Source organism: Aedes albopictus, chromosome 1 (assembly GCF_035046485.1).
Source record: "Aedes albopictus strain Foshan chromosome 1, AalbF5, whole genome shotgun sequence".
In the NCBI taxonomy this organism is placed as follows: domain Eukaryota; kingdom Metazoa; phylum Arthropoda; class Insecta; order Diptera; family Culicidae; genus Aedes; species Aedes albopictus.
The window spans coordinates 77,183,544-77,211,135 of record NC_085136.1 but is presented as its reverse complement, the minus strand read 5'-3'; the positions used below and the strand labels follow the sequence as shown (position 1 = coordinate 77,211,135).

Sequence of the window (27,592 nt, the reverse complement as noted above, 5' to 3'; positions counted from 1 at the left end):
TACCACCATTTCCTTGTTGCATCGTTCGTTTCATGGTTTCATCTCCTAACAGCTGTGATTCCAAGGTTTCTAGTGATAATTCTCCTTCGGAAATTGTAAATTGTCGGGGCAACTTGCAAACTTCACAGAAAAAGCTGATTATCGATGATGAAAGCCGGTGGTAGTATCTTTCTTCTTAGCCGCATCGAAGTCCTCGAATGGGACAAGCGTTTCCTGTTGTTCCCGTTTTCTACTACCCAAGGCCGTGATTGGACTTCCGTCGCCCTTTTGAAGTCTTGATGGCGATGATAGTCGAGGTCGAATCGTCACAGAGGAGTCGAACCACTTTGAACTGGTGTAAGCGTCGTTCCGATTGCCACTTGCTAACTGAAGCAAACCGTTTCTAAAAAATACAAATGAAAACATTTTTCTAATAAGTTTATTTACCTTTTTCACCAAAAGCCCGAAACTTACCCTTTTGACTTTCACGACGCTCAAATCTCGCCTAAAAAATTGAAGGCCATCCTTATTCAAATAGACTATTTTCAGATTTTCCTCCGTACCACTTCCATTCCGGATACACATCGAAGATCTTTCTGCTTACGATGTCACCGGTGCTGAGGCTCCGGCAATCGACCTCCTTCATTTCGGTTTTGTGTTGCTGTAGTGGCAACGAAGTAGCACCATAGACTAATTTCAAGACCTCGATGTACCAAAGAAAACGATCAAATTTTCGGTGACCAGTCCGGTACCCAATAAATATTCATAACCGTGTATTTTTTTCCGTGTAAATTGCCTTTTGTGTAAATTTTACTTAGCGTGTTACACTGATCTGACAGCTCTGACAGTAAGGGACTAAACATAAATTACGTAAAGTGAGTACCGAGGATTGTTCACAATCTGCGAACTTGACTGCGGAAAAAAATGCGACCATGACGCCGCTGGTAGCACCGTGCTGCTCTTGATGACGATGATTCGTTGGACGCTCCTTTCGTTCTAATGCGGAGGGGGACTACCGTTCTTCCTTTCGGTTCTTTCTTTGCCTTATGGTCATTTTGTCCGCCTTTAACTTGTCGATTTTCACTATCCGGTGTATGTAATGATGGACAGGATTTCGTCCATCTGCTGTATCGACTCCGTTAAGCTCGGCGGCTCGAGACTCCGGAGAAAACGTAGCTGGTTATCTGATGTTGCTCGTACCCGGTATTGCTGCTGCCTGTTCCGCTCCGCACTGTGACGATAAACATTGACTGAAAATGTAAATATAAACATCGGCAGAAACAGCGATGCCAGTAAAATAAAAAATGATCATGGTGGTACATTTGAAAGGTGTCGAAAAGGTGTTGAAAGGTGTTTTAGGTGTGTGAAATGGGTGTTTCACACAAGGTGTCAGAGTTTCCAACCCCTTGATTTTGGCCACGTCAGTAGCCAACACGTGGAGCGGGAGACGGAATCGAAGAGAGATGGACTGCAGATCGCTTTGAATGATGGCGCCAATCTTCATTACATCGTTGAGCGAGCGACCAGATACCTTCGCCGATGCATCGAACACCACACGGCACTTAGTGGTAGTATTCGATGGCCGCAGCACAGCATGATGAGGTAAGTACCACTTGATGATACCTGATGGATCTTCACTAACGTTCACTTCTTTGCAGTGCCCAAGACTCTCGTACTCGTCCATGAAATCCTGGTACTGCTTCTTCAGATCCGGATGTTGCGAAAGCTTTCGCTCCAGCGCGTGAAACCTTCTTAATGCAAGCGACCTGGAATCTCCCAATTCGCTCACGGACTCCTTCAGCGGCAGCTCGACGATGTACCGCCCGGAAGCATCCCTACGATGAGTCGCTTTGAAGTGCTCCTCACACTCCTCTTCTTCGCTGCTACGCTCGACGACATCAGCGACATCTTCAACTTCCCAGAAGCGTTGAATGGACTGGCTTAATTCGTCCATCGTGACTGTGTGCGAATAGACTGCTCCATCAGATACCGCACCTTCTTCGAAGACTCCACCAACAACCCAACCAAATTGGGTCTCGCGAAGGACAGGAAGTTTGTCATCGAAAGTAATTTCTCCGGGTAGCAACAACTTAAGGAACCATTCGTTACCCAGAAGCATATCCACCTTGCTCGGATGGAAAAAGTTCGGATCGGCTAGATGAACACCAGCGGGAAGCTCCAACGCGCTGATATTGATAACCGATGATGGCAGATCTGATGTTACCTTGTCAATTACTAGACACTTGACCTTGGCATGGAAATCCCTGTACCTCGACGAAAGATGCACCGTGCCACTGTTGCATGATTGGGTCTTCGTACTGTTGACCCCGAACATCGTGACGTTCGACGAATTCAACTTCAAGCCCAACTTATCTGCCACGGACTGCGTCACCAAATTGACTTGAGACCCACTGTCGAATAATACTCGGCACGGATGCGGCTGGTAGTTTTTGTCCATTACGTCCACTACCGCCGTGAGCAGCAGCACTTGCTGCGAGTGGGTGGCCACGCTGGAACACGTAGCTGTCGTCGACGTTGATGATGATGATGAACCTTCTTGCTCTGGAACTGGCGGCGGGGCCAACTTGCTTGGTTGATCTGCATCTTGCTTGGGCTTCTCCTCGGCGTGAAGGAGACTATGATGCCGACGCTTACACTTCTGGCAGGATTTGTCAGATGAACAGTCGGCGCTTCGATGGCCTCTTCGTAGGCAATTAAAGCACACGTTGCGCTCTCGCACCTTGACCAATCTTTGCGGAACAGGAAGAGCCTTGAAATCAGCGCACTGGTGATTGGCGTGTGCCTTTCCGCAAAAATCACACTTTGTTTCCTTCTCGCTTGACGAAACGACTGCGTGGGCTTTCTGCACCGACGGCTTGTTGGATGCAGACACGGACTTAATGGGAACCGATGATGACTTCTGGTTGCTGGCTTCAACCCTCTCCAGGATGAAGGTCTGCTCCTTCAGGAACGTCAGCATCTCGTCGTAATCGGGAAGCTCACCGTGCTTAATGGTGGACACCCACATATGGCGCACGTCGTTGTGCAATGCTGCCGCCAGTAGATGAATCACGAAATCCTCACCTACTCCATCGAAATCTTGCTCCAGGAACTTGAGACCTTCCACATGCTTGCTACACTCGTCGACCAGACTCCGCAGCTCCAAATGGCTCTTCTTCGTCATGCGCTTAAGATTCAGAAGACCATGAATATGAGAATCGATAGCGTGACGTTTGTTCTCGAACCTCTCTTCCAGAATTTGCCACGCGTGGGCGTAGTTGCCTTCGTTGATCGTTTTGGCATCGATGAGACCGGCTGCACTACCGACCAGAGCCTTGTCCAGATGATACAGCTTGACTGCCGGCGGATCTGGACCCTTATCCACGAGATCCTTGAACATGGCCTTGAACTTTGGCCAGCTCTCATACCGACCGTCGAAAGTGGGAACCGGCATGCGAAGTGGTTGATGGATGACAACCGGTGCTTGCTGAACTTGTTGCGCCGCAGTCGTGGCAGCAGCTGCGGCTGCCGCGGTGGCTCTGACCTTGTTGAGCTGATCCTCCAACAGAATTGAAACGGTGTCGTGAAGGATATCGAACTCCTCGTACAGCTGCTCATGCTGTTCTTAGTCATCATGTGACACTTCGTTCACGATTTGATTGTGAGCATCTTCGTAGTCCTTATGGGCTGCTTCCACCTTCGCCATGTAGACTTTGATCTCAGCTTCTGTCAGCTGGACCACCTCCTCTTCATTTGGGCGAATAGTATTAAAGATACGAGTGAGCTTACCTTTGGCCGCACCGCGGACACGGACGAGTCGTTGGATGTTTTCCATGGTGGCCAACTTTTCAGTCAACCTTAGCTTCTTCTTCTGCTTCTTGCTTGTGGTAGAATCCAGAGTAGACTGCCCAAGTGCTGAACTAGCTCCAGACGCCGCCGATTGCTGCTGCTGCAAATCACTTTTTTCCGGCATGCCACCGTGGACACCACTGGGAACGTTCAAAAATTACGTCCAACATTTGGGGGAGGGGGGGGGTCTAGAAAAGTGTGACAGTACGTGTATTGGGTATAAGAAAATTGTGTGACAGAGGGGGGAGGGGGGGTCTAGAAATCCCGAAAAACGATGGACGTAATATTTGAATCTTCCCACTTCATGTCAAGCCCAGTGCTCGACGTTGGTTGGGAACACAGCCAAGTCTATGCTCACGCAACCGGATTCCACTAACGGACACAGTGGCAGAACCGAAACACTATCTTCACAACAGCCTTCTTCACTTAACAGGGTTTAGCACCCCGGGAATTGAGCACTTAATTGCTCGCTTCAATCAATTTCTTCGATGTACTAGACCATCAGCACTTTCCCAAAATGGCGCCCGCGCACTAACATTTTGTTCTTCACAAAATGGTGACGTCGCACCAGCACTGTACTTCGACGGCGGCCATTTTGCTCACACCGACAACGTTTGATTTTTCACGGATTTCCGACTTTTTCGGATTTTTGCTTCACTTCACTTCCTGGTTCATCATCCGGTTCCGGAACAGTCGGAAAGGCACTTCACTTCACACGATCCGGTTCGACTGGACCAAATTTATGTTCGCAAGTGGACTGTATTTTACGACTTCTCGACATAAGCGGACCGACGACTTTCCGAAGAGACCACTTAACAGGGAACCAGAACCGGAATTAAAACACCAGGCTATAACGTTTCAAACTCTATTTACAACTATTTACATGGTTTTCTTTGATTTGGTTCGAATTCACTTTGCTAATTTTCTACGACGACACACGTCTTAACACGTCGAACGTACGGCGAACAATAAAATTTGCCTGAGGATAGGAATTTTCCTCCTTTTGCGCCCATTCTTCCTTCGCGTGATCCTTTCGGGCGGTTGCGGTTGCTTGCATCACATGTTGTTTTTCGCGCAGCTGTGTGCTGCTGGAATCGCGCACCTCAGCAGGCTGCGGCTGAAGGTGCACGGAGAAAATTAATTATTCGTGGCGATCGGCCCGAACACATGTTGATGCAGATTTAGAACTTTTTGCGGAGGTCGATCATGAAATATTAATCTAGACCCCTAAAGAACCCAATTGCTGCAACAAAAAGCCTTTTTATGTTTCCTAAAGTTTTTTGAGCACCCCTCATGTTTGACATTTTCAACCACAACGTGCACCTCAGTTTGTTTACCTTCGTCGTGCGTGTTCGAAACATCGACTCGAATCAACATCGCGGAATTTCGATAAAAATCGGTTGAAAACCTATCGTCGGTTCAAGGCACGATGGCCAACAAGCCTCGCAAAGGACAGCAGCAGCATGGTGGTAAGAAAGGCCGCGGCGGCAAACCGCCGCTATCCGCGGCCATGAAAAAGCAGCGCCGCCGGGAGCAGGCCCAAAAGGCACCGGTTTCGCGCTTCCGGAAGAACCTGCGCCACATGGAGCGCAGCAAGGAAGCGATGGAGGCTCTGAAGCGCCAGCAGGACGCCGAACGGAAGTACAAACAACGGATGAATTCGGCGGTGGAAGCGCAACGGGACTGGGCCGGGGAGAGTGAGGAGGAAGAGGCCGAGGAGCGGGAGGATGACTTCGAGACGTTGGTGAAGACGTTGAACAGCGGTCGGAAGGGGGCAGGGAAGCGGGAGGAGGCGATCGAGAGTGAGGAAAGTGAGAGCGATGGGGAGGCGGAGGAGGAGGGTGAGGATAGTGATGTAGAGGAAGAGGAAGTTGAGGAACCAAGTAAGGAAGGAGACGATGAGATGGAGGTTGGTTCTGAAGATGATTCTGGTGAGGATTCGGAGGAGGAAGTTGATGGTGTGGATTCAGAGGAAGGATCGGAAGACGAGGAAGGCATCGAGGGGGATCCGTACATGGCTCACATTAGCCACAACATCAGTCCACAGCTGTTGGAGTCGATATCGGCAAGTCCGGCTGTGGTCCAGAAGAGCACAATTAAGTTTAAGAAGCTGGGGCAGTTGATGATCGAAATTCCTAAGGATCGTAGCAAGGAAAGTAAGAAATCTGCACTATTGGAGGACGAGGAAACATATGCCCCCGAAGGAACGATTCCGAAGGCTTTGAACCTGGCTGAGTTGGATCCTAAGAAGCTTTTCCTCAAGGAAAGGATCCAACGTCATCTAGAGGAACCGATCTTCACCGAACTGCAGGCCGAATGTTTTTCAATCTTGAACAACTACCAGGACTTGTACTATCCTTTGAGGTCTTTGGACAATGGGGAATCCTTGCGATCCGTCTACTGCCTGCACGCGTTGAATCACATTATAAAGTCCACATCGAAGATCCTTCATCACAATTTGAAGTTGGCCGAAGCGGCCAACAGTAAGAAGCAGAAGAAAAAGATCAAGAACGCGATCAGCTCCGCTCAAGAATACCGCGATCAAGGCCTGGTTCGCCCGAAAGTGCTCATTGTGGCGCCCTTCCGGAGTTCAGCATTGAAGATCGTTGAAACTCTGAAGAAGCAATTCGCCGGAGACGAAGCCAAGGCCGTTACGAACTACAGTCGTTTCCAGGCCGAGTACGGAGGGCAAACGCTCTACTTTCCGAAGCACAACCCAAAGCCGGAGGACTACGAACGGGTATTCTCCGGCAATACGGACGATAACTTCCGGATCGGCATCTCGTTCAGCAAGAGTTCCATGAAGCTGTACACCAAGTACTACAACTCGGACCTGATTCTGGCGTCCCCGTTGGGTCTTCGAATGACCATTGGTGCTGAAGGCGAAGCCGAGCGGGACTACGATTTCCTGTCGTCTATCGAGCTGCTCATCCTGGACCAGGCGGAGATCTGCATGGCCCAGAATTGGGATCACGTGGTCCACCTGATGGACCACCTTCATCTCCAACCTCAGAGTACAGAACACACGGACTTTTCACGGGTTCGCTACTGGTGCCTTAACGGGTGGTCTCGCTTCTACCGCCAAACGCTGCTTCTATCTTCGCACGATCTTCCGGAGTTCCGTTCCATCTTCAACAGCAAGTGTGCCAACTATCGGGGGAAAATCCGCGCCGCCAATCCAGTCAAAGCGGGTTCCATTCGACACGTTGTCGTCCAGGTCCCTCAGACCTTCCACCGCATCGAGGTGACCTCCCTGGACCAGTCCTTCGATTCCAAGTTCCAGCACTTCACAACGGTGCTTCTTCCCCAGCTGCGATCCATCACCATGGCTCGTTGCCTCATCTACGTGCCGTCCTACTTCGATTACGTTCGTCTACGAAACTACTTCAAAAAGGAGGAGCTCAGCTTCGTTCAGATCTGCGAGTACTCCAAGGACGCCAAAATCGCCCGAGCCAGGGACATGTTCTTCCACGGCAGCAGCCACTTCCTTCTCTACTCCGAGCGATCGCATTTCTTCCGCCGCCCACGCATCAAGGGCATCCGCCATCTGGTGTTCTACCAGCTTCCGGCCTATCCGCAGTTCTACGCCGAAATGATCAACCTGATGGCCAACGAGTATCAGAACCGGAAGGACGGGATCGATGCCAGCGCCATGACCGTCACCGTGCTCTACACCAGGTACGATTTGTTGCGATTGTCTGCCGTGGTCGGGTCCGAACAGGCGGCCAAGATCGCCGCCAGCCCGAAGGCGGCGCACACGTTTACCACCCACAAGTAGAATAAACGATTTCATTGTTTAGGTAAGTGTGCCCATATTTTAACGAAAGAACTCATCCCTAATATACCGCTCGGCAAAGCTTCTGTCCCCCGTTGGTGAACACTGGACAATTCAAGTGTAATCGGAACCCTACAACAGCATCTTTTCTGTTCGTTTAGTAGTTCATCAGATTGTATTCCAAGCCTGAACCCTTTGAAGAATGCTAACTGTTCTGATTCGTACTAAGTTTTCCTCTCCTAATAATTAGGGTGCCTGTACCAGTTATCGCACTACCTAAGAAAAACTATTTCTACAAAAATAAGAAGAAGACCGACGAATGTAAACAATAAGTCAAATGATTGATTTGTTTCAATACTTTACAGGAAAAATATAAAAACGGAGCCAAAACTACTTTTAGTATTTATTACGGCGTGTGCCAATGATAGGAACCCTGTACCAGTTATGGACACATTTGTTAATTTGGGTTCCACTTCGCACTATTTACATGCATTCCTTATGGGAGTTGCCATAACTGGTACACTATGGCGAAATAGGGTGCAAGGAGGCCGAAAAGTTAAGGAAAATGATTTATTTCTACCATAATTTGGGCAAATTGTGAAGTTTGGATGATTGCAATCATCTTTTGTGATCGTGATCTGTTGTTCACGGTTTTTTTCTTGTTGATTTGTATCTTTAAAGGTTGAAAATCAACTATGGCGAATTTGAGGTACTATAGCCATAACTGGTACACTGAGCCTATAGGGAATCATGTGATACCAATGAAGCTCACCACAAAAACTGTCCTAAATCAACATCCAACTCTTATTCCCACTCCAATTCACTCGAACTTCTTCGACACATCCAGATACTCACCGTCGGGCATTTCGTAGCCCTCGATCGGCGGCGTGGCCACCGGCCCTACCGCTTTGAACGGCACCAACCCCGCATCAACCTGCACCGCCTTCTGGTACAGCTCCTCCGACTCCAGCCGCAGCTCGTTCAAAGCCTTGGTCTGCGCCGCCAGCACCCGATCGATCAGCTGATAGTCCTGCAGCTTCTGTTCCATCCGGTACTTGGCCCACTGCTTCTCCAGCAGCACCCGACTCTCGAGCACCTCCGGACTAACCTTCACCCCGGTCCGTTTGCGCTGCTTCTGCTCGTCGATCAGCTCCATCGGAACCTCCAGCTCTTCGACCGGTTTCAACTGGCGGGCATTCTTCTCCAGCCGGCGGATTTGCTTCTCCAGACGTTTGCGCTTACGCTCCTCGCGTTGCTTCAGGATTTGCGGGTCGATTTTCTTCTTTTTCTTTAGCGGTTCCGCGCACAGAATCGGTGTGAAGCGGAAGTTGCTGGTGGGGCCGGTATGGAGGGCGCGCCATGCTAGAGAAGTTTTCGTCGGCTGCAAGTTTGTGGCCGCCCTGGAAATTGATGGCTACGTTATTTACTTTGATTTTAATCAGGAATTGTCACAACCCTACCTTAAAATTGCGCTAAACATCGACATTCTGTATTGAATATTTAACTAGAAGCACTATTTTTAAATTTATTACAAATTCTCCCGTCTTTCATAATCAGCAAACACGCACGGAAGAAAAAGAACTGCAGTATGAGCCTCTGCACGAATTTGCCCTGTCCTGCTCACTCCCACAGAAAGTTTCAAAACAGCGCGCACAGTAAAAGTCAAATTTAACTTTTGCTGTGCGCGCTGTTTTGAAACTTTCTGTGGGAGTGAGCAGTATCTGGCCTATATAGGCCAGATTCGTGCAAAGGCTCATATCAAAATATTATTCCTTAAATGTCAAAAAATCGAGCAGCCACTCGAAAGCCCTTTTCCATTGGTACATCCACTTCAATCTATTGTCAATTCGGTTGGAACCCGGACTTTTCCAGTCGCGACAATCGATTTATCTTCCAAACGATGCGTCGGACCTAACGTCGGGCATAGTGCGCTGTGTTGCGCATCTGATGCGCAACACAGCGCACTATAGAGCTTGCTGACGTTTATTCACCTTTCTCTTTCAAACATGCAAGCGGAATAGGATTTGTTGTCATCAGGAAAGGTTTCCCGATGAAAACAAATCCTATCCCGCCTGCAAGCTTGAAAGAGAGAGGTTAATAAACGTCAGCAAGCTCTATGCGCGACGTTAGGTCCGACGCATCGTTTGGGAGATAAATCGATTGTCGCGACTTGAAAAGTCCGGATTTCAACCGAATTGATAATATAAAGTTGGCTGAATCTATAAAAAAAATATATGGCAAGGAAAAAAATAATATACCGCATTTAGTTCACCACTGGACCAGCGTTACCAGTTCTACGGAAATTTCCGTAGATCTACGGAATTGCGCTTATTTTACGGAACTACGGATCCGTAGAATAAATCTACAGAAAGCCCGGTTTTTATACGGAAACCTTATACGGAAGCTACGGGAAATCTACGGATTTTCGACCTGAATCTACGGAATAAAATTTCTGAAATTCTCCCCCCCGCTCATCAATTTTCATCTACGGAAGCACTTGCGAAAAAATCTGACATCACTGCACTGGACTGCGCACTGAGTCTTGTGAGTAAGTGTGAAAACGTAAATAAAACTGCGATTGCATCAAATCAAATTGATGTCTTCGACTCACTAATTCTTCGATGTATGCTGAATAAGTGCTCTGAAGACATCGAGTCGATTGGATGCAATCGCGCACTTTTATTTGCGTTTTCGCACTCTTGAAAACTAGTTCAGTAGTGAACTAAATACCGAGCTAGGGGCAAGACAGATACAGCGAGAGTAACTCTGTTATCGAAGTGTTGCTCAGAATTCCTCTGGATAGCTCTGGATCACTCTGGTTTTCCCGAAGTGGTGCCCAATACTATCGCAAAACCAAAACAATGTTGCCCGATAGCCCGCTGTTCGAGCAGTATTAGGGGTGTCTTTCGAGATACCGAGCTAAATACGCTATATTTATTGCGACATTTGCACCCATTTAGACTCGGCCGAAATTCATTATTGGGTTTCTCATTAATGTTTAGACTACTGTGATAATTTGAGAATCCACTGAATCCAAGACTGAATCATCATTTCCCAGCGAAATTTCACACTAATCAAACTTATTTTGTTTACCTGTTGTGCATTCGACGCCCCTGGCATGAACTCAACCGAACTTGTGTATGCCAGCCGCTGCGAAGTCGTGTGCGAAATTCGACTGTGATGTTAATGAATTTCGGCCGAGTCTAAATGGGCGCAAATGTCGCAATGTCGTGCAAATGCTAGTGCAAATGTTCAAACGTTTAAAATATTTGTTCACACGTCAAACACCAAAGGAAGTAGCAAGCTTGGGGCAAGACACTGTGCTGGAGAGTACATTTTCCTTCACAGAGTTGCTCAGAATTCCTCCGGATTGCTCCTGTTTTTGCTTGGGTGTTGCCTGATTCATCGCAAAATCAAAACAATATTGCCCGATGTCTCGCCTTTCTTGCAGTTTTAGGGGTGTTTTTCTACACATTTCGTCGATCATTGGCGAAAAGAGTTACTCAGAATTTCTCAGAGTTACTCTCGATTGCACAGTGTCTTGCCCCTAGGTAGCAAGTAAACAAACCGATTATTCCATGCCTAGGGGCAAGACAGATACAGCGAGAGTAACTCTGTTGTCGAAGTGTTGCTCAGAATTCCTCTGAATAGCTCTCGATCACTCTGATTTTCCCGAAGTGTTGCCTGATACTATCGCAAAACCAAAACAATGTTGCCCGATAGCCCGCTGTTCGAACAGTTTTAGGGGTGTCTTTCGACACATTTCTTCGAACAAAGGTTAAAAGAGTAACTCCCAATTTCTCAGAGTTGCACTCGTTTGCACAGTGTCTTGCCCCTAGTTCCATGCACCACCCAAAAAGTGTAACCGACGCTGAAAAATTCTAGCAGCGAAACGAACCAATGTATGCTAAAACTGGTGGGAACATATTGTGGTGGGACAAAAATTTTTTGCAGGGGGTCGAATACGGTGCAAAAGATGCAATATCTAACCTCGTATCTAACTTCAAAAAACATAACGCACAAAAAATAAAGCATTTACAACTGTTGTTTTTTTCTGTAAGTATGAGGACAGGACAGGGAAGATTCAAATATCACGTCCATCATTTTTCGGGATTTCTAGACCCCCTCTCCCCCCTCTGCCACGCACTTTTCGTATACCCAATACACGTACTGTCACATTCGAGGTCACACTTTTCTTCCCCAAATCATGGACGTAATTTTTGAACGTTCCCACAGCTGTCTGAAAATTACACTGAGAAACCAAAGTACTCTTTAAAGGGTGAAAAAGTACCCTCTTTGAGAGTAACTAGGTGAACTCTTAAAAAGAGTAAACGGCCTTTACTCTTTAAAGAGTAAACCGCTCGTACGTCAATTCAGCGAGTAAAATTTACCCATTATCCTTAACCATTTCGCATGGAAAAATGGGTAAATTTAACTCTTTTTAATTTTAATTATTTTTATAAATGAATGAATTAATGAAAAATGAAAACTGAAAGCATTGAAAATAATGAATACACGTCTAGCTTGTAGAAGGTGATAGAACAGAATGATCTTTTATTACTATACAAATTCATAGATTACTACGATTACCAATATTCCCCGCCTTAATCAGGAATTTGAACTAATCCTAATTCTTTTGCAGCTCCAACGAATTTCACAATCGGGACCGGCTTTGTGAGTACATCTGCCTTCTGGGAATCCGATCCGACATGCTGGAGTTGAATAGTGCCATCGTTCAGCTTCTCTCTTACAAAATGGTGCCGTATGTCTATGTGCTTTGTGCGAGGTGAATAGCCAATTTCCTTATCGGCCAGGCACAACGCGCTGCGGTTATCGCAAGATATTGGAATTGCATCTTGGAAACCGAATAGTTCTCTTCGTAGACCACGCCACCATACAGCTTCTTGTGTTGCTGCAGACAACGCCATGTACTCGGCTTCCATGGTAGACAGAGCCACAGTCGGTTGTTTCTTGCAACTCCATGATATCGATCCGCCTGCACATTGGAACACATATCCTGTTACCGATCGTCTGGTATCCGCATCATTGCCCCAATCTGCATCGCTGTAGCCCTCGAAAAGACTGTCTGGTTTCTTCTGATACACCAGCTTCGTGTTGAGCGTTCCCTTGAGATAGCGCAAAATACGCTTTGCTGCCGTCCAGTGGGGTTCTCCTGGATTCCCACTGAAAGTGCTCACGGAGTTGACTGCATAAGCAATATCGGGCCTCGTGCACTGTGCCAGGAATTGAAGTCCACCAACTAATTGACGAAACGGTACATCCTTCATCTTGTCTTCCTCTTCGGCAGTTTGCGGACCCATAGCTTTTGATAGCTTCTGTGCTGGATCGCAGGGACTCGGACTCGCATTGCAGTTAGTCATCCGAAATCGTTGCAGCAGATCTTCAATATACCGCTGCTGATCCAACATAATCGAATTCTTCTCCTGTGTGATTCGCATTCCTAACACTTGCTCGGCTCTTCCTAGGTCTTTCATCCGGAACTTTTTCATTAAACGATCCTTCACGTAGCTGACCCATTCTTGAGTATTTGAAAACAGCAGGAAATCGTCGACATACACAGCAATGATGATAATCTGCTCGCCGTCCATGTGGTAGTAGACACAGGGATCAAAACTGGAACGCTTGAGGCCGATGTCCTTCAGTTCTGCATCTAACTTCCTGTTCCATACGCGACTGGATTGTTTCAGTCCATACAGCGCCTTCCGCAGGCGACAAACCTTCTTCGGAGCGGTTGTATCCACATGACCTTCGGGCTGCTCCATATAGATGACTTCTTCATCCAACTCTCCTTGCAGGAAAGCTGTTACAGCATCCATTTGGAAGACGTTCAGATCCAGTTGAGCAGCCACTGCCAGAAGATAGCGGATTGTGGCATATCTCACTACCGGAGAGTACGTCTGGTCATAATCCACTCCTTTCTGCTGTGAAAACCCTTTGATCACTAACCGCGCCTTGTAGCGGTCCACCGTTCCGTCCACGTTGGTCTTGATTCTGTAAACCCATTTACACTTCAGGGCTCGTCGTCCAGCTGGTAGGTCGGTCAGCTCCCACGTGTCGTTCAGCTTCAACGCTTCGAGCTCCTCACGCATGGCATCACACCAGGACGTTCGATCATCACGCTGCATAGCCTCTCGATACGATTCGGGTTCACATAAACGGGGTGGGAAAAGGTTTTCAGGAAAAGTACTACACGACAAATCAAAATTTTGGTACTTGCCTGGGATTCGGCGCTCCCTCGCGCTGCGCCTGACCACGCTCGATCGTGTATCTTCTGGTTGCGGAGGGAGCGCAGGCGGTGTAGGCGTCATCGTCACAATCGTGTCGTTTGCACTGTCGTAATCTGTCTCCGCTTCAGTTTCTTCATCGGTGTTGGCAGGTTGTCCTGCCTGGATTGCTTCATCCGCGTCGTCGGTTCGTTCATGCCGTGGTCCAAAATCGTCCGGTTCATGTAGCTGCATCGTCACTCGCTCATGGTCGGGCCCCGCCTGGGTGGCTTCCAGGGGAACCTCCGTCTCACTCAAAAACACCACATCACGACATACTGTCACCTTACCGTTCCGAGGGTTGAAGACACGGTATCCTTTCGTCTGTTCGCTGTATCCAACGAAAACTCCTGCTTCAGATTTTGGGTCCCACTTCTTGCGTTGCACTTTCGGAATGTAGCACATCACCTTCGAACCGAACACTCGTAACTCCGACAGGTTCGGTTTCCTCCCAGTGAATCGTTCCTCGGGGGTTACATCCAGGCCTTTAGTCGGAGATCTGTTGATCAGGAACACGGCCGTGGCTACGGCCTCTGCCCAAAAACGCTTTTCCAGGCCACCATCAAACAGCAGACAACGAGCTTTTTCCACCACCGTACGGTTCATCCTCTCCGCAAGGCCGTTTTGTTCCGGGTTGTACGGAACCGTCTTCTCATGATGGATTCCCGATTCTTGCAGAAACTTCTCCATTTCTTGATTGACATACTCAAGGCCGTTATCCGAACGTAATCGCTTAATCCGTCTTCCCGTCTGTGTTTCAGCAAACGCCTTGAAGCTCTTGAAGCAGTCAAGAACTTGTTGTTTAGATTTGAGAAAGTACACGAAAGTCTTCCGACTGGCATCATCGATGAACGTCAAAAAATACTTGCTCCCACCGATGGACACATTCTCCATTGGGCCACACAAATCGCTGTGGACCAATTCAAGGACATCGCTTGATCTGTTTCCCCGCTTTCTGAATGGTTGACGACTATGCTTTCCTTGAAGACACGTTACACACGTTGGAATGGCGGAGTCCACAAAATCGATACCTTCTGCTATGGATCGTAGCCGCTTCAAACTATGGCTGTTCAAGTGACCCATTCTTCGATGCCATAACATCATGTCTTCATTCGCTTTGGCTGCACAGGATCTTTGCTCGCCGGACAAGACCAACTTATAAAGTCCCATACTCTCTCTTCCAGTTGCCACCAGTTCGTTGGACGCAGACCTCACTTCACACGTATCAGCAGTGAATACTACTCTGTACCCACTCTTGCAGATCTTACTCACCGAAAGCAGGTTGATCGCCAGATCCGGAACTTGAAGCACGTTGGAAACGGATAAATCGCACACTTCATTTCTACCGGCCGCCTTCAGCTTGGCGTTTCCAGTGGCAACGACAGATGACACCGCATTGTTTGCCACGTTGATTCGCTGCGAAACTTCTTCCACGCCATCGAGCACCACACCGCCATGGCACATATGAGAGGTTGCGCCGGAATCGAAGATCCAGTCCGGATTTGACTCACCGTTTCTCTGGAACACGCTGAAAGCTGCTTGATGGTTCCCCTTTCTCTCATGCTTCTTTTTCGATTCCTTTGTAGGACACTCAGCTGCATAGTGGCCCATCTGCTGACACTTGAAGCACTTCACGCTTGACTTCTCGGCTGCCTTCTTCCGCTGCTGGCTGATGAACGCACCATCGCTTCCACTCGACCTTGGGTTGTTGCATACCTTTACGTCCTGAAGAATTTTGGCCTTTATCGCATCCGCCGTCATCCGAGCACCTGACGCCTCAAGGCCCATAATCATCGGCTCGTACGTTTCCGGGAGTCCCATCAGCAGGAGGCTAGCCAGCCAAGTGTCGTCGACTTTGAAACCGACCTCCGATAACTTGTGGCTAGTCGACATCAGCTCGTTAACGTACTGCTCCACCGACGAGCATTCCGCCAGGCGAATACTGGTAAGCTTCCGCAGCAGCCCAATTCGTCTCGTCATGCCATCGTCTTGAAAAGCCGCCTTCAGGTTGTTCCACGCTTCCTTGGCCGTTTTTGCTGCCTGCACCAAACTGTAATTTACGGGTTCGATGCTTAGGCAGATGGTAGCCAATGCCCTGAGCGAGGACGCATCGGCCGGATCTTGATCCCCACGTTCCACGGTGTCCCAGGTACCTTCCCTGATGAGCATCATCTTCGTAGCAAAGGCCCACGACGAATAATTCTCCCGGCCCTTGAGTCGTTCCACCATCGGCATGGAAATACTGCCACTCATTCCGAAACCTCTTGATCCGCCGCTGGAACCGTTTCCTCCGGGCTGGTTCGCCGAATTGCTTCCGTCTCCGACTTGATCCGATCGATGCATTTTCTTACTTCTTCAATTATCTTCGTTTGAAAAAATTTTCACTTATTGATTCCGTTGCTATGGAGCTTGACGCTGGCCCATAACCTAATGAATACACGTCTAGCTTGTAGAAGGTGATAGAACAGAATGATCTTTTATTACTATACAAATTCATAGATTACTACGATTACCAATAGAAAATAATTAAGCATAATAACCGATTTTGCCTGTGATTCTATGATCATAAAAATAATGTGATTTATTTACAGGTTACACTCAAAGATGGTTCTTCGTCGGAAAAGTATAGGTTGTCACCACAGGATTGCTTCACTCCCAGTAGCGGTAGCCTTGGCGTAGCGGCAGAGCATGAAATTCAAATTTCTTACAAAATAAGTGCTTATTTTTATTTTCAAATAAAGTTGTTATTATCGGGCAAAATGTACAACGGAATGGATTATTATACTTACTTGTTATTTCTGGTTTCAAACATAATTTCCAAATAACAGCTCCTGTTGTGCATCCTCGCAAGCGTAAACCTTAACACATTTTTCACTCTTTAGAGAGTTAACACTTGGAACTTGGAAAAGAGCTAAAATTACCCTTTATTCAAAAATTTGAAGTACCCTTTATTTTGACAGCTCCATACACCTGCAAAAAAAGGGTACTTTTTACTCCTTAAAGAGTAATGCCGGGTTCGCAGTGTACACATTACCAAACTAAAAATTATTTACGCTTTTTGGTGATAAAATGTACGCATTGCAAATATTACGCATTGCGCAGTTAAAAGTGCGACGAGGAAGTGCGGAATCTCAAATAAAAGTGCGATTTGGTGTCAGATCGTATCGGTGTCTTCACCGCACTTATTCATTACCTCACGATGAATAAGTGCGGTGAAGACACCGGAACGATTTGATGCAATATCGCACTTTTATTTAAGATTCCGCACTTTGTCGCAGTCCAGTTAGCAATGCAATAAACTATATATTTTTTAAACATCTTCATGCATAAATGGGATTAAAAAAAATCAAATGAGTAAAAAATAGTCATTTTCTGAATATTCTAATTTCTGAGTGTAGCCCTCAAAGGCCTTTTGGTCTTTGTAAGCGAATCTGGCAGCACTGCATACGAAATTTAAAACACACAAATTTTGACGTTTCGCTTTTGTCTGGAACGCGGAACTGTCACGCACGTTATTTTTCTCCATTTTCTGCTCTGCTCGAATTTTATTTTCATATCTCCTGGCCAGCTGAACCACGCAAGGTGACAAAAAGTTTGCGAACCGAAAAAGTTTCCTCTGGATTTATCATTTTCCCGTTGAATCCCGGATTCTAACCGTATTTCTCAAGTCATCATGAGCGCTAGGGTGAGTATTTGCAATTTCCGGAATAATGGGTTGCTGGAAGAATCCAGCAGACACCGACGCAGTCCAAACGGGTCGCCATCGGCGATAACCTTACATTACGTAATTTGGCATATCTTCTGCTTGGAATCATTCCAGAACATCGCCCGTCTGGCCGTGCAGAGCACCCGTCAGTTCTCCCGCACTTCGGCCGCTTCGTCCGGAGAGGTCGCCGAGGGCTACAAGCAGCTGAAGCACATCCAGGCCAAATTCCAGGTGAGTCCACTAAAGTCTTCCGAATGGAGTTGAGAAAAAAAAAAACTGCTCGACTAACCACTCCTCTCTATTCTAGAAACCCGATGGCAAGCCGGTGCACCTGAAGGGAGGCCCCGTTGACCAGGTGCTTTTCGGGACGACCATCGTGCTGTCGTTGGTCGGTCTGCTCGGAATCGGTAAGCTGATCTTTGAGCTGAGCTACCCGGCGAAGCAGGATGAGTAAGCTCGCCTTAGTCTAAGTACCGAAAAGTTACACTCCGAAAAAAAAAACAAACGTAGTCGAAATTGTCTCAAAACCGGCATTTAGTTGCCCCTTTGAATTGGATTTCTAGTGAAACAACTGATTGGATCGATACGGGATTGGAATCGTGGGAGGGGGGTTTCGTCCCGCCTCGGGTCCACGATTTCAAACAAACGAATAATTCCATTTTGAATGCAGTTAAAAGTGTCTCCCCCTGTTTCTACATCCCCGTGATCCTTGTGTTGAATCCTTCTCGGAACGAACTTAATGTATTTAAAGAGAAAGCTGTGCATTTAAATGACCGCAAGGCGAATAAATGTTTGTTTTGAACAATGTGGCCAGGATGTTGCAACGCGTTTTAGTAGCTTCAGATCCGAAATCCCGTTCGAATGGTTTATTATGGTCGAAAACGATAAACGATGGTCGAGGGAACATTAATTTCATTTTATATTTTAAGGAATGAGTCATACTTTTTGTTTATACATAAATCTAATATCCTTGATACAGAAAAAATCGTACACAAATCTTCCAGGCCTTGAGGAATTCTTAAAGCAATCTCTGGGGTGTCTCTGAGATACATATTGGCATAGTAGGCAATCGGGCGTCGCCCCTCGCTGCATAGCGTTGATAGGAGCTTCACAGGATGTCCTAAGGACACCCATTACATGATAGCAAAAATTACCAAGCCCGGTCAAGAGGTCGACTCATTCCTGAACTAGACCCCGTGTTATTCAAACAAAAATTAGAACTTATCGTAATTCTCCAACGAAATTTTACAATCGGGGCCGGTTTTGTGAGTACATCTGCCTTCTGTCTATATCTTTGTCTATATATGTCTATGTGCTTTGTGTGAGGTGGATAGCCAATTTTCCTTATCGGTCAGGTACAACGCACTGTGGTTGTCGCAAGATTGCATGCAGAAACCAAATACTTTATTCACTTCGTAGACCGCGCCACCATACAGCTTCTTGTGTTGCTGCAGACACCGCCATGTACTCGGCTTCCATGGTAGACACCGCCACAGTCGGTTATTTCTTGTAACTCCATGATATCGATCCGGCTGTTGTATTATCTGCACACGCCTATGGATTTATCCACCGATGAACCGAATTCATCGCGGTCCGAGATTTCGACATTATAGCGGGGCCGCTTCCAATCAGAATTGAACGATTTCCAATCAGAATTGAACAATTTTGATTGGGAATGGCCCCGCTCTAGTGTCAAAATTTTCGGACCACGATGAATTCAGTTAATCGGTGGATAAGTCCATGCGTACACACCCCTTGGCACTCTCATTCATCCATTCATTCGTCATTCGTCCATAGGACTTATTCACCGATGAACCGAATTCATCGCGGTCCGAGAATTTTGACACTAGAACGGGGCCGTTCCAATCAGGATTGGACGATTCTGATTGGAACAGACCCCGCTCTAGTGTCAAAATTCTCGGACCGCGATGAATTTGGTTCATCGGTGGATAAGTCCATTCCTCTACCTACATGAATGGCTGAGGGAGATGAGTCAGAGCTCGGTAGCGTGTGCTAGAAAACAGTTTGCTGGTTCCTCGGGGGTTACATCCAGGCTTTATAGTAGGAGATCTGTTGATCAGGAACATGGCCGTAACTACGACTTCTGGCCAAAAACGCTTTTCCAGGTCACCATCAAACATACAACGAGCATTTTCTACCACCGTACGGTTCATCCTCTCCGCAAGGCCATTTTGCTCCGGGTTTCTCATGATGAATTTCCGCTTCTCGCAAAAACTTCTCCATGTCTTGATTCACATACCCAAGGCCGTTATCCGAACGCAATCGCTTGATCCGTCTTCCCGTCTGTGTTTCAGCAAATGCCTTGAAGTTCTTGAAATAATCCAGAACTTGTTTTGATTCGAGAAAGTACGCGAAAGTCTTCTGGCTGGCGTCATCGATGAAGATCAAAAAAATACTTGCTCCACTTGGCACATTCTCCATTGGACCACACAAATCACTGTGGACCAATTCAATGACATAGCTTGTTTCCTCGCTCTGTTTTTTCGCTTTTTGAATGGTTGACGACTATGCTTTTCTTGAATACACGTAGTACACGTTGGAATGGTGCAGTCCAAAAAATCGGTACCTTTTGCTATGGATCGTAGCCGCATCAAACTATGGCTGTTCAAGTGACCCAGTCTTCGATGCCATAACATCATGTCTTCATTCGCTTTGGCTGCGCAGGAGCTTTGCTCGCCGGACAAGACCAACTTGTGAAGCCTCAAACTCTCTCTTCCTGTCACCAGTTCGTTGGACGCAGACCTTACTTCACACGTATCAGCAGTGAAGTAGCTACTCTGTACCTTGCTCTGCACTCACTCTTGCAGATCTTACTCACCGAGAGGAGTTTGATCGCCAGATCCGGAACTTGAGGCACGTTGGAAACGCATAAATCGTACACTTCGCTTCCAACGGCCGCCTTCACTTTGGCGTTTCCAGTGACAACGACAGATAACACCGCATTGTATGCCACGTTGATTCGCTGCGAAACTTCTACAGCGCCATACCTAGCACATATGAAAGGTTGCCCCGGAGCCGAAGATCCAGTCCGGGTTCGACTCGATGTTTCTCTGAAACACGCTGAAAGCTGTTTCATGGTTCCCCTTTCTCTCATGTCTCTTTTTCGATTCCTTTGTAGAGCACTCAGCTGCATAGTGGCCCATCCTAGACTTCAACACTCCTCCTCAAGCCGCAGAGATTCCCATCATCCTACGGCTGTCCTCGAATTTCGTTCGTTGAAGTGGTTTGGTTAAGCCGTCGGCGATTTGGTGCTCCGTGCCAACGTACGTCAGTTTCTCAACGCCACGGCCGAGAGTGTTAAGTTTTACACTGAATAGATGTGACCAACTTGCTGGTTGTAGGAGAAGTAAACGAGTCCAGCGTTGCTCAGAGCAGTGACGCCTTCGGCGTCAGCCTTGGAGACGTAGAATAAACGAGGTACTAGAACACAAGATTTTTATTTGAGGGTATGCTTTCAACGCAGTGGAACATTTCAAAAGGACTTAATTATCCTACATACTCCCTCCCTCGCCCCCCGCCATATTCTTCAAGTGGTAAAAGACACAACTTTGAGATACACCGTTTAAGTTCCCCATTTTTGGTACGAAGTGTAGCAACGCGTACGAGGCCGTCAGGGCCGGGATCGAGGGGGATGACAATAATCCATTTTGAATCAATTACCGTCTACCCCCGTTGGTTTGAACGACACCTCATGCAAACCAACGGGGTTCATTTTTAGTTTGAACTTCTAGCAACCCTGTGATCGTCTCAGCTGTGATCGAAGGAAAAATACACTGCTGGTAGCCTTGTTTGATGTTTTGTTTTGATAATGCGTTCCGTTTCACCCCGTTCCATTATCAGAATGACGTTTGAACCATTTTTAATTCGAACGATGTGCAGATTAGAGGGGGTCAAATTAAAAAGTGTTCAAATTGGGTTCTTTAGGGGTAGCCAGATTATTGCATAATCAGAATCTCCGTCCAAAAATTAGTCGAAATCCAAAATTTCATCATTTTTGGTGCCCGAGAACTATTTTTCAAATGCATTTAAAGTTTGCATGGGGAAAATTTTTTGTTCGGGGTGAACTGTCACTTTATCGATTGAACTGTCATTCTATCCACGGAAATTGAAACTGTTTTGTTTATTTAACTATCAAAACAAAGGAATTGGAACGCAATAAAATCACCTTATACTCAGAAAAATGAGCTCTTTCGATTAGGCCAAACAAAATGGCAATATTTAATTCACTAAACAACCCAATTATATGCGGTCAAACCAACGGGGGTAGACGGTATCACGCGATAATGCGTTATTATATTTGATTTTCTTGATTTTACCAATTATCAACCATTACTTCCATTACATTGGATTTTAAATCGATTTAATCGGATTTCCCCCATTTTTCCATTTAGGATTATTTTTATCGCTTTTTATTCTCAACAAAATGGTCAAAATCCGAAATTATCTGAAAAAATCGGATAAAATGACGATATCCGCTCAATACCGGTAGAAATCGCTCAAACGGTTGAGACGTCGCGACGCCGTAACTTAACAGCTTTTCCAGGCGCCGTTTATCAGCTGTAATCAAAACAAAAACTTCTGTCGAGTTCATATTAATTCGTAATTCGTCGAAAAATAAAGGTGAGTTGAAAAAATAAGTTAGATATTTTAATCATAACCGTATTTAATTATAATTATATTCTATGTACTGCCATGCCAGCACTTTGGCAGAATGTTTATTTGAACAAGGACTTATGGAGAAGCCAAAGCCGGCTCCCGTTCCTATCCGGCGCTGGAAATGGGACAGCTGTGCAGTACAAGTGGACAGCATCGCCAAATACGTTGATGAAGATTGGCCATAAAACGGGACCTTCCGGAAGCAAACTTTTCGGCACCGGCCACAACGACAAGTTTCTAAAGAATCATGAGCAACTCCGGCATACGTCGAAACACCTCGACTTCGAAGGGAACATTCAAAAGGGAAGTTCAGAACCACCAATCAATCCTCGGGCACTTAAGTTCTTTAACAAATATAAAATGTATTTCGTAGTTTTCCTTGTTTAAGTTTTTTTTAAATGCAACATAGAATTCAAAATATAATATATTATTCATCTCTATTGAGCCGCCAAACTCGGAGAAATTCATATTCGATGGTCATGGGAAGAGTACGAGCAGAGAGCACCCTCATAGAATCCTTTTTCAAACGGAATGCCTGAATCGTCTATTCCAAATCATCCAAACTTCCAAATAATTCTTTCACAACTGATCCCGGTCGAACTAGTCGACACGCAATCCTCCGACCAGGACACCAGCTGACGCTTTTCCTGGAATCAAAGTTCTATAGCTATTCTAGCTAGCTATTCTATAGCTAGCTATTCTATAGCTCTAAACGCTCTGGACAAAGTCCAGCTTGTAATCACAACTTTTGTAAACAAAAAAACAAAAAATAAACGAGGAAATTTGACACTTATTAGTTTAGAGATGTGAATCGGTTATATTCGATTCGATGATTATGCCAAAATTAAAATCGATTTTATCGGATATCTCGGACACAGACAAACAGACGTGTCACTTGGAAGAAAATGCGATAAAAATCATCGTCACGCAAACATAATCGCCCAATGCTAACTGTGCTGTGGTACGCAAATCTACTGAGTAGATGGCGGTAGTGAGCAAACGTCAAACAGGAGCAAAAACGATGCGAGCGCCATGAGCGAGCGATTTGCGAACTACGAAGTATTTGAATAGTCCGTTAAAAAGTGAAACGATGGGAAGTGAGTAGAGTGAGACGTCTGTTTGTCTGTGTCTCGGATATGGACGATTTTAATCGATTATTGCTCATTCGTCAAATTTTATTGAAATTATGCATAAATAATTTAGTTATGATCTAAAATCGAGATAATCTGCATATGTCGTCCCCCTCGGCCGGGATGTACTTTAACGACTCGTCCTGTGATCCAAGTTAGCGGTGAAAGATTGTCATCCTTATCAGGCATAGTTGTCCAACCAATAGATTGGGTTGACTACTGGCCATTGCCTTGGTACGTTGTTGTAGATTATTTATTTAAGTATTCGGCTCTCCATCGCTTCCAAAATAGCTGCACAGTTTTTTGTATTTCCTTCAATCGAGTTAGCCGGTTAGCTGGAGTTTCGGAAACATTTTTATCCGGCAGGACAATGATAGGTCCGCCGATCAAGAAATGTCCCGGTGTTAGAGGGCTGGTATCATCGGGGTCCGTAGACATGGGCGATATCGGCCGCGAATTTAGGTAACTTTCGATTTGTTTCAAAAGGGTCAACATTTCCTCGTATACGATATATAGGTTGGTCACAGACAAACAGACGTCTCACTCTACTCACTTCCCATCGTTTCACTTTTTAACGGACTATTCAAATACTTCGTAGTTCGCAAATCGCTCGCTCATGGCGCTCGCATCGTTTTTGCTCCTGTTTGACGTTTGCTCACTACCGCCATCTACTCAGTAGATTTGCGTACCACAGCACAGTTAGCATTGGGCGATTATGTTTGCGTGACGATGATTTTTATCGCATTTTCTTCCAAGTGACACGTCTGTTTGTCTGTGGGTTGGTATTTTTGTTCCAAGAACTCGTTTCATGTGGTGCTTAACGCTTTTGATGCCAGCTTCCCAAATGAGGAATTCCACGGAGTCATGTCAGGCGATCCTGAGCGACCATTTCAAAAATATATGAAACTTTGCACAGTTTTTCAATTTCATCTAAATCGTCATTTTTCGATAAACCTTCATATTCACTCACGACTAACTTTTCAGAAGGGTGTATGCTAAAACAGCTCAAAAATATTCTAAAAGCTGTACAGCAAAAACGGATTTTTCGATTGTTATGAATTTTTCAGCAAAGTTAGATAACTAAATGATGATTCCTTAGAAAATATACACTGTAAAAAAATTTTTTTTTTTTTACTTAAAAAAAATATGATTTTTGTCACAAAAACTCAAATATCTCAAAACCCTATCTTTTGTGCTGTGCATCTTCCCGCATAATCAATTACATCCCATAAATACGTACAGTAACTACCAAATCATATACAATTCAATTAATAAGCATCAATGCTGTTTCCACTGTGCTATCTGCACACAGTAAGAATGGTCAGGAATGCATGTGCGGTCCGAGCGTTCTGACCCGACGCGCGGACACCTGTTTTGCTGACTCGTATTACGAGTGTAGTGGCCCCACAGGGCAGGGTACAATCAGAAGAGTCAAATAACCAAAACATTGGGTTCGATAGGTACATCGCCGAAATTTATATTGTCAGCTTTCTGTCCCAGGCGTCTAGTTAATTCTTTCTCTTTTTTACACATTGAACCATGAACAAGCATATGATAACCATTACAACTTTGTAAGCTATAAAAACCGAACCTTTTGGGAAATACAGCAATCTTTGCACAACCTTGAAGGGGTTTCAATGTGCTCTGTTATTACTGATACCACATACCGAACTCCCTTCTTGATCTAGTGCCATGGTCCGTGCCATGTGCCACTAGGCAAGGAAGTAAGTCTTCCGCGTCGGATATATCGTTATCAGAGTCCTGTGATGGACTCTCCTCGCGAGTGATAAAGTGTTTCCGCAAAGCTATACGGTGAACCTGTGAGTGATAAAGTGTTCCAGCAGGCTATACGGGGAACCTGTGAGATGGCGACCGGACTTTTCCGAACCAACAGTTGAAAATAAATGCAGCTGAAGATAAGTGCAAAAAAACACACACACATGATGGAAAAAGTGATTGATATGTTAGTATAGGAAAAGTGACAATGGGTACAGAACAATCAAAGGCTCATGTAGAGCATAACGGTGATCAACATGTGGAAATCATTAACATGCAAGGTGATCATTCCGAGAAAATTGATAAAGTGATAGTTATGCTTTGGTTACTATGTGCGATGATCGGGCTTCAATTATCAATAACGTTAATCAGTGAGGTTAACAAATATTTAAATAAAAAGGCACTGAAAAAGGCTAAATCATTGGTGGAATTATCTAAAGTGTAAATCAGTGCAAACAGAAGACGTGTTTATCCATCAATTAGAAGAGTGTTTTCCATAAACTCGACAAATAGTGCAAAAGTGTATCCAAAACAAGAGAACAATGGAAACTTGGGAGGAAATAAACCACCAGGTAGAAGCACAAGTGAAGGCCATACGATTTATGGAGAAAAATGGCAGTGAACTATACAAAATATTAAACAATACCAAAGAACGAGATGTATCCAAAATCAAATGGAAACCAAGTGGAGGAATTAGTGTTGAAAGCTGGTGGGCATCTACGGACGCATTAATTGATGCTGAAATTGAAAACCAGAAAAAACGTGAAGAAAAGTGATAATAAATAGACAATATGGACGAAATAAGGAATATCGTGCAGACACTTAGAAGAAGCCTAACAGATAGGAACAGTGAAAGTGTGATAATAAAAACTGAACTCGGAGAACACTTTTTGAATATTCTTCAAAAGGAAGGATTTATAAAAGTGCAGAGAAACAATGAGAAAACTGAACTATATCCACTAGTGCTAAGTGATCTTTACATTGTGGACCGAGTGACAATACGGGCACGTGAAATCTTACACTACGCAAGCGAAGAGTTGCCAACGGTTACCGGCATTGTGATAGTGTCCACAAATCGTGGAATAATGACGCACATTAGTGCAGAGGAGCAAAATCTGGGAGGGCGAGTAATTGCCCATGTTTACTAATTTGTTTGTCGAATAAACTGAAAGGGTTGCTACCTCGCCCACATAAGAGGTAAACAGTGCAAAGACAAAACAAAAGAAGAAAGGAGAAAAAGCTGAAAGCGGTATTTTGGAACTAGCAGTTTGGTTGAAACCGACGAATCAATGCAATGCGGCGTTTCCTGGCGTGCCTGATGGTGTTAGCAGTTACGTTACTGGTGGGATACCAGTTGTTCCTGACGCTAAAGGAGGAATTTACCAGTATAATAATTCTGCGGTAAGCAACAAATATTTTGTAGAGAACAAGTTATCTTAAAAATATTATATAGATACCTAAGCATATTGTACAATTCTATGGCAGTCTTTCAATTTTTTTGTGAATCAAATTGTAATTTCTCGTGAGTAAACAAATGAAATCAATGAATATGAATATAGAACACTAAAATATGAATATTATTGAACTCGAGGAAAAATTTAAAGAATTATTGACTTTAGAAGCGAATTTAAAAAAATCTATCAATAAAACATTTTTATACAAAACACTGATAGAGAAGCAAGCTTCATGCAATCAATTATATACCTATGTACAAACAGCATTAATCGAATTAGAGGATATCCTATCAGAAGCTAAATTAATATATTTTGAAAAGGCTTCCAGAAATGCATGGGTACACATCCATGAAATTCTAAAAAACAAATTAGCACACACTAAACGTACTATTCCTTTTAAAGTATTGGTAAACACCATCATTATATTAAAAAGGTGTTCAAAAACAACTCCTGAAAATTTACAGGAAGGCCGAGAAACAATGGCAGCCGAAGTGATTAAATTAGCGTCGTCCCTCATACCTCAATACGATGGCAATGGCGAAAGATTAAGTAACATAATTGCTGCTCTTACAGCATTAAAAACGGCAGTTACACAAGCAACTGAACCAATTGCGGTACAAATTGTGCTGTCAAAATTAGAGAAAAAGGCTAGGTCAGCAGTAGGAGACACTCCAGCCAATATTGATGCCATAATAAATAGTCTGAAACAAAAATGCAAGCATCACATCTCAGCTGATGTGGTCTTGGCAAAATTGAACGCTACTCGTCAAAGCGGAACGTTAAATAAATTTTCTTCTGAAATAGAAGAACTCACCAGTCAATTGGAAACTGCATACATTCATGATGCAATTCCAATAGACACAGCAACAAAAATGGCCAACAAAGCAGGAATCAAGGCTCTAGCAAATGGTCTCAAAAATGGGAGTGCCCAATTGATAATAAAATCAGGGACATTTGAGACT

The 27,592-nt window shown here is 45.2% G+C and overlaps 4 protein-coding genes and 1 long non-coding RNA gene across 5 annotated transcripts; 3 read left to right on the top strand and 2 right to left on the bottom strand.

Moving 5' to 3' along the window:
• Positions 1 to 138: 138 nt before the first annotated feature.
• On the bottom strand, positions 139 to 3,952 carry LOC134288656 (uncharacterized). The gene is made up of 4 exons (XM_062854101.1): positions 3,769 to 3,952; positions 3,632 to 3,726; positions 1,383 to 3,589; positions 139 to 382 (listed from the first exon to the last, which is right to left on the bottom strand). Exons 1-4 carry the CDS (start codon positions 3,950 to 3,952, stop codon positions 139 to 141), a joined length of 2,730 nt encoding a protein of 909 aa, XP_062710085.1.
• A 1,204-nt stretch (positions 3,953 to 5,156) lies between these two features.
• On the top strand, positions 5,157 to 7,632 carry LOC109422033 (U3 small nucleolar RNA-associated protein 25 homolog). Its single transcript, XM_019696672.3, has one exon. It carries the CDS (start codon positions 5,258 to 5,260, stop codon positions 7,604 to 7,606), a length of 2,349 nt encoding a protein of 782 aa, XP_019552217.2. The 5' UTR covers positions 5,157 to 5,257; the 3' UTR covers positions 7,607 to 7,632.
• Positions 7,633 to 8,384: 752 nt separating this feature from the next.
• LOC115256389 (large ribosomal subunit protein mL40) lies at positions 8,385 to 9,215 on the bottom strand. Its single transcript, XM_029854799.2, has 2 exons — positions 9,064 to 9,215; positions 8,385 to 9,003 (listed from the first exon to the last, which is right to left on the bottom strand). Exons 1-2 carry the CDS (start codon positions 9,087 to 9,089, stop codon positions 8,424 to 8,426), a joined length of 606 nt encoding a protein of 201 aa, XP_029710659.1. The 5' UTR covers positions 9,090 to 9,215; the 3' UTR covers positions 8,385 to 8,423.
• Positions 9,216 to 17,411: 8,196 nt separating this feature from the next.
• Positions 17,412 to 18,409, top strand: LOC115256583 (cytochrome c oxidase subunit 7A, mitochondrial). The gene is made up of 3 exons (XM_029855361.2): positions 17,412 to 17,572; positions 17,708 to 17,824; positions 17,901 to 18,409. Exons 1-3 carry the CDS (start codon positions 17,561 to 17,563, stop codon positions 18,045 to 18,047), a joined length of 276 nt encoding a protein of 91 aa, XP_029711221.1. The 5' UTR covers positions 17,412 to 17,560; the 3' UTR covers positions 18,048 to 18,409.
• Positions 18,410 to 21,546: 3,137 nt separating this feature from the next.
• On the top strand, positions 21,547 to 22,710 carry LOC134285191 (uncharacterized). Its single transcript, XR_009996201.1, has 2 exons — positions 21,547 to 22,234; positions 22,314 to 22,710. It is a non-coding gene; the product is annotated as an uncharacterized LOC134285191 (long non-coding RNA).
• The last annotated feature ends 4,882 nt before the right edge of the window (positions 22,711 to 27,592 follow it).

Coding starts and splice junctions, on each gene's coding strand:
- LOC134288656 (XM_062854101.1), bottom strand. CDS start 3,952: ATGCCGGAAAAAAGTGATTTGCAGCAGCAGCAATCGGCGGCGTCTGGA. Junction 3,727..3,768: donor TGTCCGCGGTGCGGCCAAAG/GTAAGCTCACTC, acceptor GCCCAAATGAAG/AGGAGGTGGTCCAGCTGACA. Junction 3,590..3,631: donor AAGATGCTCACAATCAAATC/GTGAACGAAGTG, acceptor CAGCATGAGCAG/CTGTACGAGGAGTTCGATAT.
- LOC109422033 (XM_019696672.3), top strand. CDS start 5,258: ATGGCCAACAAGCCTCGCAAAGGACAGCAGCAGCATGGTGGTAAGAAA.
- LOC115256389 (XM_029854799.2), bottom strand. CDS start 9,089: ATGTCGATGTTTAGCGCAATTTTAAG. Junction 9,004..9,063: donor ATGTTTAGCGCAATTTTAAG/GTAGGGTTGTGA, acceptor ATCAATTTCCAG/GGCGGCCACAAACTTGCAGC.
- LOC115256583 (XM_029855361.2), top strand. Junction 17,825..17,900: donor ACATCCAGGCCAAATTCCAG/GTGAGTCCACTA, acceptor TCTCTATTCTAG/AAACCCGATGGCAAGCCGGT.